We start from the raw sequence: 16,546 nt of genomic DNA on the forward strand, positions 1-16,546 counted from the left end.
GGTTTCAACTGTCTGTACCTCCTTTCTTCGTCTCTCCTCCCTACTTCACAGGGCTGTCGTTCTCTCAAATTCTGATCATTTGGTCTTCTCAAGAACAAAAATATAATGGTATTACTGCTACATCTTCCCCACCCCCATAAATTTTTACTAACCCCCCCCCCACCAAGGTCAGAGAAAACACACACACTTTCAGCTTTAAAAAATTATTCTTCTTTTTGCTTAGATCCATAGCAATTCCCCTGCCTCCCAGGGGACCACTTTCCTCCTCCTTACTAATAAAGGGGTCTTACAATCCAGAAGGGGTTCTATAGAGGCAGTGACAGGTATATGTGTGGAAGGTGAGGGTTCTCTCTCTTCCCAATTATTCCTCACTCCCCCCCAAAAAAACAACCACCCCAAATATAGGTACAAACACAGCCTGCTGCTTTAGCAGGCCACTGCAGCCTAAAATTAATGCCCAGCTTCAATTAAAAATTGTGTACAGTGCTTTTATGCCTGGGGGAACATATGGAACCCTAATTAGAATAGGGAGCATGGTCTTGCTCTTATTTCCCCCCACCACTTTTTTCTCCTCTTCCACTCTCCCTCCCTAGCAGAATTGGTTATCATAATCTTCATCCTTCATCCCTTTGAGCCGAAGCCTGGCGAAGTCCTCAAACACAATGTCATCATCTGTGCCATAGCTGGGAAAGGAAGTGAGGGAGGGCATGAGATAGAGAGGCTCCAGATTTCCCCACCACCCCAACCAAAAGAGAAAGAAGCAAGAGTGCTGGTGCTACAGATGACACGGAGATTTAGCAGTGACAGGGTTGAGCTGCTGGGCAGCCTCTTCACTAAGCCAGGTTTGTTGAGGCCTCATCCCTCCGAATCTTCTTCTCCCTTTACCCCCACCCATTATTAGAGAGGGCAGGGAATTGATGCTGTAGCAGGGTAGAGGAAAGTAGACTTAAAGCAAAAAGGAGTCCTCTTCCTTTTCCATGGAGATAGGGGGAGGAGGGGTAAAGGCAGAGGTCTTCCTTACTTGGTCTCAAATTCGATGAGATTGGTATCCACTGGATCATTTATCTCAGGGGCAGCTTTAAAAGGAAATGAAGGGAATGAACAGTTAGTTGGTGGTTCTAGAGAAGAATAAATTCCTCTTTATAGCCCTTTCCTATTCTGTTCTTCTAACAGACTCCTGGAAATGGCTTGAGCAGGTGAAAGAGTCTCACCTGATTGAGGTTTGGAGTGGGTGGGGTGGTCATGAGGCTTGGGGTGCATTAGGACAAAGGGGAGCTCCACTGAGACATCCCTAGAGAAAGAAACACTATGAGGGGAAAAGGCAGGTAGCTCTAGACACTGGGAAAAAGAAATAAAATAGAAGACCAGTACTCACCCTCCCCGAGACACAACCAGCTTCACTTTGACCCTATAGGACACAAGGATGCCTAGTACTTCCTTGTTCGCGCCTTCCTTCACTCTGCAAGAGGGAAGATGCTTAGTCTAGGGCTAAGAACTAGAGCATGGATAAACACCAACCTGGTGGACTGGCCCCTGCCCCACCCCACCTCAGACCCCTAACTCTCCTATAAGCTTCAGGAGTGCCTAATGCAGACTAAAAGGAAAGTTTCCAGTGGATTTGGAGACTTGAGTTAACCACATATAATATCTGGAGCTAGAAGGATCTTCCATCTAATTCAGCCATCTAGTGTGATAGGGCAGAGCACTGAGGCCAAGAAAACAGGGAGTCAACAGGAAGTGGGGGTCAGTTATACTTCTTCGATTTACTCATCTACAACCCTGGGCACATGGCTTCACTTCGTAGGGGCTGAAATTTCTAAGGTCCCTTCCAGCCATGAATTCTGACTTATGAAATTACTTCCCCAAATTGACAAAGCTTGGATTAGAACTCAGGTGTCCAAATTTTCACTCTAAAAAATTTTTCACTGAATCGCAGCAGCTTGTACCAAGAGGCTAATAGGAATTATAGCCTCCGCTCTGTTCGCAAGCAGGCTGAGGGCAAGAAAAATGAGAAAGAGGTGGGAAATAAGGAGGGGAAAAAAACAAGATATGAACTAGCTAAGAATATATAACAGGTGTAACAAAAACAGGATTCCCCCTGCCCACTTGCATAGTACTGGAGGCCAGATTGGTATCTTCATGTTTGAGCTTCCCATCCAAGGCAAGTCCTCGTTTCTCCCTATTTTCACTGAGCAGTGGGGTTATATTATACACCTTACAGAATGTGGAACTGGGAGACACCTGGTCACTGAAAAGAGAAGGAGTGGTCATTTAGTAAGAGATGTTGGGGCTGGAGAGGAGAACACAGCTTGACTCCAACTCTCAGAGTCCCAAACTGCCACTAAAATTTACTTATCTGACACTAGTCACCATTCTTTAGTGAGTAGTAGTTACAGTGGAACAAGGTATCTGCTCTAAGGAAGAACTTTCTAGAAATTAGGGCAGTTACCTTGTGAGCTCCCCACCACTGAAAATATTCAAAGCAGAGACTGGATGGATGACTGAAGATTATATTACTCCTTGCCCCTTTCTAGGTATAAACTAGTCCCTCCCTCTCCCACCCAGCCTGGAGAATTCTTTCTTGGTCTTTGTCATCTCTCCTTTCCCCCACAAGAAACAGGCCACTGGGGAGGGCCCCATTACTCACTCTTGTTCTATCAGAGCCACCGGACATTTATATTGGGCAGTGCTGAAGAGGCAGATATCAGCATACTGTCTCACTGTGGTGGAGAAAAGGTGAATCACCAGCAGAAAGCACCAGGCAAAGAATGGGAGTGAGGGACAGGAAAAGAAGTTGGGTCATAGAATCCCCAAAAGATGGGGAGACAGCTTGTAATCCCCCACTCTCACAGCCCTCCCTCTACCCCTCTCCATTCCAGATCCATCCTTTATCCATGTCTCCCAAATTCCTTGCCTCTCTGATCCATCACCCTTATAATAGGGGTCCTCAGCCCAGTATGTTAAAGTTCTCCCATATTCTGGTCCACTCCTACCGTGACACATGAATCCCCTTACAACCTCAACATTCCCTAGTTTGTCCCAGTCAGGGTCTTCCTCAAAATCTTAGGGTTCCCTCCAAATATCTCTTCTATAGTCAGTGCCCTCCCATTCCAGCCGCCCACAATTCCTATTCCACAGCCCTTATTCTTCACTTCCTACCAGAAACTTTGATCTTCTTGACGGTCTTGGTGGAGTTGTTGGTGACATGGACATTAACGCTAAGCGGTTCCCCATGGTAATACAGCTAGGCAGTAGGAAGGGGAGAGGAACCCATTAGTTTCTCACATCACCCATCAAACGCTACAAATCACTGTTCTGCACTATTCTTGACGGATGTGCTACTTTATCAAAAATGGGTAACTGCCTCCTTTGAAGATATAGAAAAAGACCCTCTCCATATTTTCTCAGTCTATGTACATCATATTATGTTCCCCTGTCAGTCTAGCTCCATTTGTGGCAGGCCTTCAATCCAGGCCTTGTCTTTGAAATAATTATAATAGCTAGCATCTGTATAGGCCCTACTATGTGCCAGGCACTGTGCTAAATGCTTGCTTTACAAATACGGTCTCCTTTTCCATCCTGTCATTTGTCCCCCTGCCCCCAAAAGTTCCCTGTTGGGAGTGTTAGGTCCCTTCATTATGATTAGGATCTCTCCTGTCCTCCTCACCTCTTTGTCCAGTGAGGCCTCGAGGTGCAGTGATCGGTCAGACATGAGGAAGTGTCGAGCAGTTTCAGCAGTGGGCTGGGGACCTGGTGTCTCTGGGGCAAACTGTACCTTCCTAATCACCAGGCGCACAGAATTCCTAGGCCAGGAAATCAGGGGGTGGCATAGGTGATACTGTTAGTAGTCAGTGAATTCCCCTGACTTTCCAAGATGCCAGCTCTCCCCAACCTGACCAGTAAGTCACTCAACAAACATTTATTAAACACTTACTATGTACAGGCACTGGGCTGAAAGTGCTGGGGATACAAAGAAAAGTAAATGACCACCCCTGCTCTCAAGGAGCTCACAGTCTAGAGAGGGACATCACAAGCAAACAACTAGGTACAAACAAGCCACATACAGGATAAATTGGAAATAATCAACAGAGGGAAGGCATGCGACAGAGCCAAGACATTTCCATGCTGACTCCCACCTCAAAAAGGATGGTAACAGTGACTGGGGAATGACAGGAGGTGGATGGTATTGATCCCCTCACCTCTTGTGGATTTTCTCTTCCAATGTTTTGGCACAGAAGGCTCGAATCTCAAAGTCTACCCCGCAGGCCTCAATGGGAAGAGGCAGAAGCTAGAGTCAGTTCTCTGCACAGGACCTCAACGACTGGCCCTCCCCCCATCTGCCTCCTAACCCTATCGTGAAGGATGTTACTTGTCAGCATCTTCCCTTTCTTCTATCCATAGCTTCCCTACCAGATCCTCCAGTCATAATTTAGCTTCTTTGTTGCCCTCAACCACCCTCCCACCCTTCACATCATTAGTTAACAGGTATAACTATCATCTTTCCCATTTCCTTTAAAAAACATTTCCTACTTCCTTTTATATCCATTTCCTAACACTGCCTTTCAGGTCTAGGTCAGTAGTGCCTGTCTACGCTGCCCCCCCACCCCCCTCACCCCTCCCCGCCCCTGCTCCCATTACCTTCCCTGTGTCCTCAGGTCCGGGTTGCAGTGTGACAGAACAGGGCAGGTTCTGTGGAATCTGGGAGAGTGGGGGGAAGGTGGCAAGTTTCTCTGACCCTCCCCTCCCCCAAGAAAAAAAATCCTTCCCCAAATGTCTGAGACTACAACCTCTTCTCTGAAAAAAAAAACACCAAAAAAAACCCTATGATAATGATAAGAGGAAGGGCTGGGAGAACCCCATCTAGATGGAGGAATTTGGACTGGACTTTTCACTTCATGAATGTAGGGAATTCCTGGGAAGGAAACCAACTCTATTAATGCAGACCAACATCTGCTCCGAATCTTATATTTAGAGTTGCCTGAGGCACAGAGAGTGACTTGTCTGGCATCAGAAAACCAGTATGCCTCAGAGGCAGGACTTGAATCCAGGTCTTCCTGGCTCCAAGGTCCTCTAGGTACTGTATCGAGCTGCCTTTCTAGTTGGAGTAATTAAGTAGGGAAACAAGCCACTTAAGGGCTCTCTGAAAGCTGGCAGGGAGATTACTGGCTTGCACAATGTTTGGGCGCCTGTTCTTCTATTATCCCTAGATAGCCTTAGATATCTCTATTACGTCTAGATCCCAAGTCTGCTAACAATGAGGTGTCTTCCCAAACACACTAGCAGGCCCCATGCCACCCTGAGGAGGGGGTTCCAATGGACTTGCTGTAGAGAGGGAATCAGGCTGATCCTGACAGGCAAGGCACTGAAGGGCTAGAGGTGAAAAAAATCCTCACTGTGAAGGAGAAGGGGTGAGCATGCTGGCCCAGCTTCCTCAGCAGTCGCTCCTGAAGGCGAGTGGTGGGTTGGGGTGGGTCAGGGATGGGGGGGAAAGCTTGGTACGTGGCGGCAAACAGGTCCTTTCGGAATGACAGGCCCAAAACGTCCAGGTCCTCGCGACCATATCGGAAGGCACAAGTCAATGTCACATATACTATGGGTGGGTGGGGAGGAGGAGGAGAAGGAGAAAAAGATATCAGGGAGAACTCCTCCCTTCCCCGAAAAGACCCCACTTTGGATTCTCTTAGTTAGCATGACCTTCTGACATTTGATATTGTCTTCCCAGGTTAATTTTTTCCTTCTGTTAAACAGTCTGCAAACCCCATACACCTGCCTTGTCTGTTCCATTACTAATTCTATTAAAGAGTCCCCTCTCTCTCCACTCCCACCTCCATTCAGGGGTGGGGAACCTTCGGCCTCAAGGCCACAAGTAGCCTTTTAGGTCCTCAAGTTGGGCCTTTTGACTTGAGTCCAAGTTTTACAGAACAAATCCTTTAATTAAGGGGATTTGTTCTGTGGAGTTCAGAGGGCCCAACTCGAGGACCTAGAGGGCCATATGTGGCCTGGAGGCCACAGGTTCCCCACCTCTGATCTATCTGAAGCCCCCAATCCCTGAGGTTCCTCACCTTTTCGGTCCTTCAGGTAGTCTGGGTCCACTAGCACTACTCCATCTGTAAAGGAGACCCACAGTGTAACCTTAGACCCTGCCTGGTCCCTCCCTGTAATTTGTAGCTTATCTTGGCAGTTAAAGATGTCAGAGGAGACGTAACATATTGACTCAAGCCCTCCCCTAGGAGCTTCCTTTTTCTCTCTATCCAGGGCCAGTCAGGGCTTTTGCCCTTCCACTTACCCACAGGATCTACTCGATCCAGGTGATCCACAAAGTCCCTCTTGCCCAAGTACACCGTTAGCTGGCAGGAAGGCAAAGGGGGTGAGAGGTAAGCCATCAAGATCAAGTGAGAATGAATGCCCTCAAGCTCACAGTATCCTCTTTTCAGATCTGGATACCAAGAAGGAATCCCCTTCCATCTTCAACCTTCCCCACACCCTTATTTCTTATGGATGCTGTTAAAACCCCTCCCTGTTCCCCTACGGCTGCCTAGCACCCTTGACTTCAAACAAGACCCTTCCCAGGAAAGAAGACCTTAGGGACATGCCACCCCAAGTTAGCCAGTCAGAATACCTCCAGGCCCGTCCTCTCTCTTCACTAGGGATCCTGGAATGGGGTAAACAGATTATAGCTTGGATGCCTAGGCTTTTCCCTTCTCCCCCTGGTCCCCAGAGCCCAAGGCATCTGCCTCTACTAACACCTACCCTCAGCTTCCCTAGGACATACACAGGCATGCATGTTGCCATAGTGGCAAAAGGGGAGGGGAAGTCAGCTTTTAGATATGACAGGAAGTGGGGAGCTGGGGGAGGGGTTGGGGAACCTATGTAGAAAGATGAGACTATTGAAAGGACATTGGGAAAGAGCAGGAAGCTTTGAGCCATAGGGGCCTCACCTTGCAGTTAGGACTTGACTTCTTGAAGACCCTACCAAAACAAAGGGGAGAACACAATCATGTTCAGAGAGCCAAAGGACTCCCTTACCTTACCCTGGAATGCTGCCCCTTATTCCAAACCCTTACCTCATTCTCTGTCCTCTTCACCTTTCCCAGAAACCCAGATCCCCAAGGGGGCCCCAACCTTGGACCAGAAGTTAATGGGATTTGGAAGGTCATGGCAATCCTCCAGACCCACCTTGTCCCCCTCTAGCTTAGTTGTTCCCCAGGAGTCTTTTCCTAAGTGAGAATGAATGGGAGTGGGGGGGGGGTTCTTCCTGCAATATGACAGCTATAGATAGTTGTCAGAGCAATGGGATAGGCCCCTGCCACTTCTCCCTACCTAGCCCTATCCTCATTTGTTCTTCACCAGCCCTCACAGGAGAGAGAAGACTCCACCAAAAGCATAGCTGTTGGTTTCAAAAGTCACTATCTAGGTCTAACCACCACTCCCCAAAATTCAAACCACATTTTCTCTCCTCTTTTCAGAGGGTGACTCACTCTCAAGGGTACCAGTAAGGGGCTGTAATAGTGACCACCTGGCATTTCAATCTGTTGTCCAGTCATTTGCCTCATCCCCATTGTCTGCCTGAGGGAAAGCAGACATCCCCCTTGATATAGTCCACTATGGCAGTTGCTGAAATCAGAAAACTGTGGCAACAACCCTATGAGGTAGTACCATGGGAGGTGGTATCCCCAGCTTAAAGACCAGGAAACTGAAGCGGAGGGGGATGTCATTTTGCCCACAATCAAATGTACAGTCAGTATCATAAGCAGCATTTAAATCCAGGTCTTTCTGATTCTAAGTCCATCATTTTACCTACTACATGATACCACCCAAGTGCGTTTCACCGCACAGTATGAACTAACTACCTGGAGATGGTTCTGCAGTCTTTTAGGCTATGACTTCACCTCAGAATGAGGATAAGAAGTCTTTGGGGCCCCAACATGGCATCATTTAGAATTTATTTTTCATAGCAATTGCCAAGGGATCTGCCCCTTCTCTACATAAGACACATCCCTACTTACCTCTCAGACACTCTTGTTTCTCATAAATGCTTCTTGGATAAACCTAAAATGGCCAACACTGAATGATAACTACTTCAAGCTTCCCCAAACTCCAGTTCCCCATTTCCTTTCTTGACTCCCAGAGGAGTCAAGAATTTCCTTAGTGAAAGCTATTAGAACCAAGCAGGTGCAACCCTTTTCCCATTCTCCCACACTGGCCTCTCCAGAAAAGCAGAATGACATTTCAATATGCTACCTGGCAACTAGGTGGCACAGTGGATAGAGCACCAGGCCTGGAATCAGGAAGACCCGAGTTCAAATCCAGCCTCAGACACTTACTAGCTGTATGACCCTGGGCAAGTCACTTAATCCTGTTAGTCTCAGTTTCCTCATCTGTAAAATGAGCTGGAGAAGGAAATGGCAAACCACTCCAGTATCTTTGCCAAGAAAACCCCAAATGGGGTCACGAAGAGTTGGACATGACTGAACAACGGTAAATGCCAGCCACCATTTATTTTCTTCTTGTTGTCATGCCAAGTACTATGCTCTGATGTTCCTCAAAAGACCCAAGGGGGTATCTATGCTTTTCTACTTTTTGTTTGCCTGCTCCCTTCCCTGATCCCCCACTCCAAATTAAACCAAGGGAGAGGCAGCATAGTATATTTTTAAAAAAGAATATTTTATTTGGTGTCAAAGGCCTAGTCTTTAAATCCTAGGTCTGCTCCTTAATACACATGTGGATTTTGGGTAAGTTAATGTGTTTGTTTCCTTTTCTGTAGAAGGAGGGAGTCAGTCTAGATTATTTCTCAAGGGTTGCAGCTCTAAATTCTTTGATATTGTCGTCTTAGAGGCCCCAGGATGGTATTTACCTGGATGCTGGTTATTGGAGCAAAAGCCCTTGCCCAAGAGAGGATGCAGATCCATTCTTGAGAGCAGGCATTATTTATTTTTCGTTTGTGATTTCCTATCCATCAACACTGAGCATAGTGCTTTATGGCACATAGGAGCTTAATAAACATTTGTTCAGTTGAGCTGATGAATATGGTTAATTGCCCCAATCTAGGGAGGAGTTCATGTGTGTGGAGAGTGGTGAAGATGAGTGGGGGAGATCAAGGGAGTTGCCCAGAGGGGAAGGCCAGCAGAAGCAGGTGCCCCCCCCATTTCCTGCTATTCTCTCCATTTCCTGTGGCTCAAAGAAGGGGTGGTGGTGGTATGTGTGATAAATTGTGCCATGTCAGCAGTCCCCTCATTAGTCCACTCCCCCAAAAAAACCCATGCCACAGAACAGAAAAGGGGGAGTCTCAAGTCAACCACTTCCCTTTTTTCCCTTGGGATTCTAACCCACCCACATCCCACGGCCTGCCCTTGTGAACTGTTCCTCCCCTTTACCCAAACATTTAGCTTTGGGGTCAGAAACCTAGGCCCCCATTTTCTACCAGGAAAGGTTTGACTGCAATTTGCAAGAGATATGACAGATCAGGCTGCTAGGACACTCTCAGCTCTTCCAGGGTTTCCCCCCCCTTTTTTCCCTTCCTACCAGAAACAGAGACATCCACCCCCAACAGCTTTAGGTCCCTGAGTGGGTATTGGGTCACAACAGGAAGTAGATTCTACTGGAGTCAAAAAAAACAGAAGTTGGGGTCCAGAGAGTACAAGGGGCCTTGACTTAAAATTATGTGAGGAGAGGGTATGCTAAAGGCAAATGGTGCTGGGGACAGGAGACACAGGAGCATGCTAGGGTGGGTTGCCAGCAACATCATCCCCCATATGTACTCTTCTCCATAAAGCTGCTGCCTCTAGCAATCCTTGGGGGATGAAGACAAAATATGTGGGTATCACAGGCTAGGATGCAGGTAGAGGGCACTCTTCCAGGGCGGGGGACTACTGTACAGGCGACTTCCTGTTTGTTTGGTACTAGACGGAGGGAGGGGGGCTGTCTCTCCCCAGTGGGTTTAGGCTTCCCTCTCCAAGCACTGTCCCTGGGGGTAACAGGCCACCTGCTGCTCCTCTCGGTGTCCCAGCATCTCAGCCACAAGACAGCTCAAGCGTCTGCAGCCCCCCGACCCCGTCCCTTTGGAATGCAGGCCCCGAGTCCCCACTCGTTTTAGTGTGCCATGCATGCTGCTCCCGTCCACCTCACGTCCCCATGGACCCACAAGCCCGGTCCTTCCAGCGCCCCTGCCCCCACTCCCATCCTCATTCCCCAGGCGCCTGGTCCCCGCTCTCCTCCCCATGCTCTCCATCCAAGAAGCCCGCGGCTACTCGTTCTGCAAACCCTGACTCTGAGCGATGCACCCCTTTTGCAGACCCCATCCTATTTACCTGGTCCCTGCTTTTTCCCCCCATGGTGCGCACAGCAGTCCGCCCGGCTACTAGCTCACAGCTTTCCTCGCCCGCTGCTTGGCCCAGCTCCTCCCCGCCACTACTGCGCAAGCGCCTCACCACCTCTCTCCCCTCCCCATCCCACTGAACCCGGGTCCGACGCGTCAGCGGGGGGAGGGGGGGATTCTACCCCTCCCTCTCCTGGCCGAATCTTCAGTTCTCCAAGGTGACTGGATGGTGAAGTGCAGCCCACCTCACTACCAAGCGCTGATTGGTGCTTCCTCAGCAACTGCTCGGGAGAGCTCTCAGCCAGTCTGCACCTCCCCTCTGCAAGCCTCTCTGCATTTCCAGACAGCTATTTGGTTCCCCATTCGAAAGGGAGACATCGCCCCGTTCCCCATCCCCGCCCCAGCAAGACAAGCCCGTGTATTGGCTCTTCGCGTTCAGGCTCACGCGCCCATTGGCGGAGTAGATATTCTCCCTTCTCTACCCCTCTTTCGTTCTCAGGATATGAGTGATTACAGAACCAGGGTCAGTAGAGGAGGGATGTACATATGGTGTACATTCAACACGCATGCATTTGAGCCACTGAAAACGAGTATCTTCCCGAGGACTAGCAAGTCCCCTTTTAGCGCGGCCCTCAGGATACCTTACCAGGTCTCGGCACTCTCTGTCCGCCCCCCCCCCCCCGGCTCAATATCTTCCCACCTTCCTCTTCCATACTCATCCACCCCACTCCATCTTCATTCATTAATTGAATCATAGAAAATTTGTTTAACAAACTGGTGGAAAGCCACAGAGCAGAAACTTCTGAACCTGGGGACTGGAGACTTCAGTTTGCAATTCGTTTTTTATCTCTGTGTTAAGGGGAACTCCTTAACCTCTCTGATCATATGTCCTCATCTTTAAAACAGAGCTAATTAACATTTGCACTGCCTCATTCACGATAACAAGAAAGTGCTTTGTAAACCTTAAATCACTATATGAATCTGAATTATTATACAAAATGGGTGGGTTTTTTTTCTTGAATTCCTTTAGCGATTGCAACTATCACAATCCAACACTTAATTATATATGATCTCCATACTAGGTCTCTTCCTAGAAAGGCAGCAAGATACGGTGAGAACACTGCTGTATTTTGAGTCAGAGGAGACCTGGATTCCAAACCAGCCTCTAACTGTGACCATGGACAAGTCTCAAACTCTGTTATGCCTGTGTCCTTGTTTTTCAAATGGAGATAATGTCTGTAGTATTTACCTGAGGTGCTTCTAATTAGGAAAAAATGAGATCATAAGTAAAGCTCTTTGCAAATCTTAGTGCTATAGATGGAAGCTATCACCTCTAAGATGGCTTGCAATTCTATGATGCCTAACAGTCTATGATTCTTATACATTACATCCTTTGTATCTCCCACTGCCAACCTTGTTTTCCAATGCCCTGCTCCAGGATCCTCTACTCCCGAATTCCCTGATACATTCCTAAGCTTCTCTTTTGAATTTAGGTTGTACTTTTACCTCTATGGACGAACACACAGACCCATGCAATTTCATGATCCTCTAGAGGAGTTCTCAGTCTAATAGTAGATATAGACTTAGGGGGAGTATAAAGATTTACTAGTAAGCAAGTGAACTTTGTGTATATAAAGGATTTCCTTTAGGAATGAACGATTTCGACCCTAAATTATTTTGGGGTTCCCCCAGCTAAATCCCTGGCTCCACCCTGATCCCAAGCCAGCAAGCTTAGAGGGCTACAATACTGGTGGTGTTGGAATGGGCTCACTCAAAAGTTATCCTATGCTGAAGGGGAAAAGAAGCCTCCCTTCCTTCCCCCGCCCCCCCATGGTTTCCCCCCCCCCGCCTTCCTTCCTAGAAAATACTCATCAATATTAATTAAATCACGCGTCCCACCCCCCTTGCTCAGTCCCACACCAGCTTCAACGCGCACGCGCAGCCTCTTTGTGGCGCCAGGCCCCATCTGGTCCTCAGTACGCATGCCTTTAGCCCCTCACACCGCCCCCCTCCCTTCCTCCCGCCGCACTGTCGCAGCGTGTTGACGTCATCACAGTGCGCAGCAGCCAAGAGTGCAGGTGAAGATGGCGGCAGCCGTGCTGAGCGGGAGCCCCACAGGTTCTGGGGCTGGGGGTCCGGGCGGGGCAGGCGGTCTCCCGGCCGCAGGTCCTGGGTCACGTCTCCGCATGCTGCTGTTGGAGAGCGTATCCGGGTTACTGCAGCCTCGGGCCTGGGCCTGCTGTGCCTCCCTCGCCCCCCACAGCCCCGCTGGTGCCGGGGCTCGTGCGTCTGCTGAGGCTGCACGGGATGATGGGCGGGGCCCAGGTGAAGTCGAGCGCCGGTGGGCGGGTACTGGTTCGGGGGGAAGTGTGGGAAGGGGGTCCCTCCCAGGTGAGCTTTCGAGAGTGGGGCTGGGTTGAGGTGGCTGGAGGTGAGCTCAGCCCCAGGTGGGCTTGCGAGTGGGACCTAAAGGGCGGAATCTGGAGGGAGGAGGCACAGGTAAAAGAGATAAGTAGAGAGGATCCCCGAGATAATAGGTTCTTTGTAAGGAATAGGGAGAGGAACCCTGGAGCAGAGTCCTGAGGAGGCTGAGAGGAGAGCTAGTTGCGATTGGTTTTTCTCTCCCCTGCTGAGTCTTAGATTATCATCTTCAGGGACCGTTCCTCTCCAGACTTCCATTCCCATATTTTCAAACTATCTCAGATTCAAGGGGCTTATAATTAATCTCTTCCATTTTAAGCAATATGGTACAGCCCGGGACACGGTTCTACCTCCCTATAGGGTCTAGCCACTTTCCACATCTAAGCCTTAGTTTTCTTCATAAAATGAGTGGCTTGGACTGGATAATTTATAGTCCCTTCCTTTCAGTGCTATTTATCTTATTATGAATCTCTTTAAGAGTCACGATTTCTGTGATACCACTGTACTCCCAGTTACCCTAGCTCTGTATTTTAGAAGCATCTTTGACTCTTATTTGGTCATTTTGGAAATATGATTCTTTTCTCCTTTGTCATCTATATCCCATTTATCACCAAGTCTTGTGTTAAAGAAGATGAATCTGGGTGGATCAGAAAGAGGGAGAAACTAGAGGCACTAGGACAAATTATAAGGCTATTTGTTCTTAAATTCACTTTTTTCTTTGTGTTCCCACCATTTTCTCAGTATTCTGTTTTCTTTGTCTTCCCACTGTCATGGGATAGGCCCATTTTACCTTTTGCCTGATGATACAAGAATCTTGTAACTTGTCATATTTTCACCAGTTTCTCTATATGTATGGAATTCATGTAATATCTTTCAATATTGTATTCTTTATGTCACTTATATGTCATGTGCTCTTAAGCTCTCACTGATTCTCCATTGCCCAAAGCCCAAGTTGGCCTTAATGAATTACTTTTCCCAATGTCCCTTTTTTGTCTCATTTTTCAGTTTCAATTTTTAAGCTGTCCAGGTCTAGTCACTGTTACTGCACTATTCAAAGCTCATACAAATCTGAGCTTTTGCTCTTGATTGTTGCCCTGGTCTGGAATGCTGTTTTCTGCTCCCTCTTTTCCTCACCTCTCTCTTTAGATTCTCCCTGTGGCTCACCTTACCTTATACTTGCCTGCAGCAGCCATCAGTGATCTCTTCCTCCTGCAAATTCTTACAGCATTTGCTTTACAATTCATTTGTCACTTGATTATATACTGAGTTTTATTGTTATTAGTGTTCTTCATGTTTATGTGTTTTTTTTCTGCAGTAAGATTTTGTTCTTGAAGGCAGAGATTTTTGCCTTGTTTCTTTGTGTTTCTATACTGTCTAGTTCGGTGTTGTCCAGTAAATAGTGTTCACTGATTCATTGATTAACTCATTGTCTCTCTTATGTCCTGTCCACTTTGAATCACCTATCATACCATGACCAGACACCATATTTACACCGTTTTGATCAATTCTCTCCCCTGCTCAAGAACCTATGGTGGCTCCCTATATAGCATATGTTTATAGTACAATCTCATTTGCCTGGCATCCAGAACCATTTGCAGTTTGGCCCCTCTTTGTACATCTCTCACTTTGTTTCCATTTTTCAACCACCAGCTAATCTCATTGCCTCTCTGGACACACCAAATTTATTCTTCCGTCTGCTTCTTTTGTTTCCCCTCATCTGGAATACTTCCCCCTTTCTCCACATTGTTTATGTAAGTCCTCCAAATTTTTCCAAACTTAGATGAAGCCTATTGTGATAATTAGGCTTCTTCATTGACCTGACCTCTGATCTCCCAGAGATTCTAGTACCATTCTTTGGGGATTCTTAGTTATATTCTCATGAGTCTTTTTTTAAAATTGTTTTTCATATAATTATCTTGAAGGCCTCCTGTACTCCCAAACAATATGACAAACTCTTTGAAAACCAAGCTGTGTCATGTTTCTCTTGTATAACCCATGATACTGAGCATAGTAGGCACTCAGTAAATACATATTGAATTGAATGAGGCATGAAGCTAAAGAGTTTTATCAGTTGGAGGCAAGAGGTAAATGCCTACCTGCATAAATGGGTAGAAGTCTTGGTATGAGGACTTCTGGGAGAATTGAGTTGGGTTTGCAGGTCAGAGTTATGATACTGAGTTTTGGAATGGTTGGGACTTTTCAGATGATAGAAGAGTAATACATTGTGGGTTCTCTTCCTTCCTTTCCTCTACCTAACCTTGATTCTTCTCTTCTTTTTTTCCATAGAACCTCTCAGCTGTGGGAGCACTGGTGGGTCTCAGCAATGCCCGACTTGGCTCCATTAAGACTCGGTGAGTCCTTTACCAAGTTTTATCCTTCACATCAAGTTCAGCAACTCAACCACATATCCATCCCTATGCTTCTAATTTTCCTTGGGACTCAAGAAGGAACCTCCTAGTTCCTCCTGAGATTACCTTGTCCGTCTCCCTGCTTCCATATCTTGGATGTGGTGGCGTCTTCTGGAAGCCTCACTCCTGGTTTTTACAACTTCCCTTGACTGGAGGTTAAGATTTACATCTAATTATATTACTTTATTACTCATTTCCGGTTGTACATTAATACTTAGGCCTTCTTTTACCAGAGCAGGAGTATCTCTTGAACTTTTGCTTCTCAGGCTGGAGCTCTTTTTCACTTTCTGCCAACCACATTCCCACATCCTTTAGGAGTTAGGACTTAAGTCCCAGGAGATAGGTAAAGAGAGGGAGGTATCACTCAATGGAATCTAGCCCGTCCTCTCAGACATTGCCCCTCCTCATCCCCTTGCCAGGTTTGAGGGATTGTGTTTGCTTTCCCTACTGGTGGCGGAGAGTCCCACTGAGACGTTCCAGCAGCACAGTGTTTCCTGGCTCCGTAGTATTCAGCATGTCCTTCAGGTAAGCATGTCCTCTTTCCCTCCTCCCCTGCTTCCCCTTCTCCCCCCATTTCCTGGATGTGATGGATTCTTTATGGGAAGAGCATCTGGTAAAGGAATAAGACCCAATCCATTGTAAACAAGTGATCATGGGACAGGAATGCTGTTTTCAGCTCTTTGCTGTCATTCTTAGCCATTGCATTTACCTAACTTCTTTGACCATTATTATCTACTATATTAAATTAATTGCTTTAAAACACATCCCATTTTAACTTTTCTACAGATGTCTTGACTTCTTCCTTTATTAACATTCTTATCTCTGCTGACTTTTTAATCCTCTCCAGTAGACTGGTAGCAGCCTGGTGGAGAAAAGGGTTGAATTTTGTTCTTCCACATTTAAGATATTCATTTAACCTGGGAAGAGTTTGAAATCTAAGCTCTCCTTTCCCTTCCTGATCTTAGGAAAGGTATGACCTAGCAAGCTTAGAGATAAAGAGAACAATCCTGTTCAAGCTGATGCTTTACTTATATAGACAATATAGAATGGTGGAGGGGGTAGCTGACATGAAGTTAGGAAGGCTGGAGTTCAAATTCTGCCACAGACTCTTGTAAGCTATGTGACCTTAGATGAGTCAGTTTCAGCCTCTGGTGTTTTTAATTTATAAAGAGGGGTAGGAGGGTAGTAACATCACCAGGGTTGTTGTGAAGATCAGATGGGCTGTTTGGTGGCAAAGTGGATAGGGTCCTGGGCCTAGAATCAGGAAGACTCATCTTCAAATTTTACTTTGGACACTTACTAGCTGTGTGTCCTTGGGCAAGTCACTTAACCCTGATTGCCTTGGTTTTCTCCTCTTTAAAATGGGCTGGAGAAGGAAATGGCAAACCACTCTGGTGTCTTT

At 47.1% G+C, this 16,546-nt stretch overlaps 2 protein-coding genes and 1 long non-coding RNA gene across 3 annotated transcripts in view; 1 reads left to right on the plus strand and 2 right to left on the minus strand.

Annotated features, from left to right (window-relative positions):
* Positions 1-187: 187 nt before the first annotated feature.
* ARRB2 (arrestin beta 2) lies at positions 188-3,928 on the minus strand. The gene is made up of 8 exons (XM_020966428.2): positions 3,668-3,928; positions 3,160-3,244; positions 2,648-2,720; positions 2,111-2,248; positions 1,376-1,459; positions 1,212-1,291; positions 1,022-1,076; positions 188-683 (listed from the first exon to the last, which is right to left on the minus strand). The coding sequence occupies exons 1-8, from the start codon at positions 3,710-3,712 to the stop codon at positions 590-592; spliced, it is 654 nt and encodes a 217-aa protein (XP_020822087.2). The 5' UTR covers positions 3,713-3,928; the 3' UTR covers positions 188-589.
* A 2,361-nt stretch (positions 3,929-6,289) lies between these two features.
* LOC144457651 (uncharacterized) lies at positions 6,290-10,415 on the minus strand. Its single transcript, XR_013487124.1, has 3 exons — positions 10,308-10,415; positions 6,939-6,969; positions 6,290-6,347 (listed from the first exon to the last, which is right to left on the minus strand). It is a non-coding gene; the product is annotated as an uncharacterized LOC144457651 (long non-coding RNA).
* Positions 10,416-12,364: 1,949 nt separating this feature from the next.
* Positions 12,365-16,546, plus strand: part of PELP1 (proline, glutamate and leucine rich protein 1) — a 32,223-nt gene continuing 28,041 nt past the window's right edge. The window contains 4 exon segments of the mRNA XM_020966444.2: positions 12,365-12,545; positions 12,547-12,640; positions 15,023-15,087; positions 15,564-15,669. Of these exon segments, the coding sequence (XP_020822103.2) occupies positions 12,400-12,545; positions 12,547-12,640; positions 15,023-15,087; positions 15,564-15,669 (411 nt within the window). The 5' untranslated portion in view covers positions 12,365-12,399.

Source organism: Phascolarctos cinereus, unplaced genomic scaffold, assembly GCF_003287225.1.
Source record: "Phascolarctos cinereus isolate Bilbo 61053 unplaced genomic scaffold, phaCin_HiC Scaffold_5;HRSCAF=322, whole genome shotgun sequence".
NCBI classification, from domain to species: Eukaryota; Metazoa; Chordata; class Mammalia; order Diprotodontia; family Phascolarctidae; genus Phascolarctos; species Phascolarctos cinereus.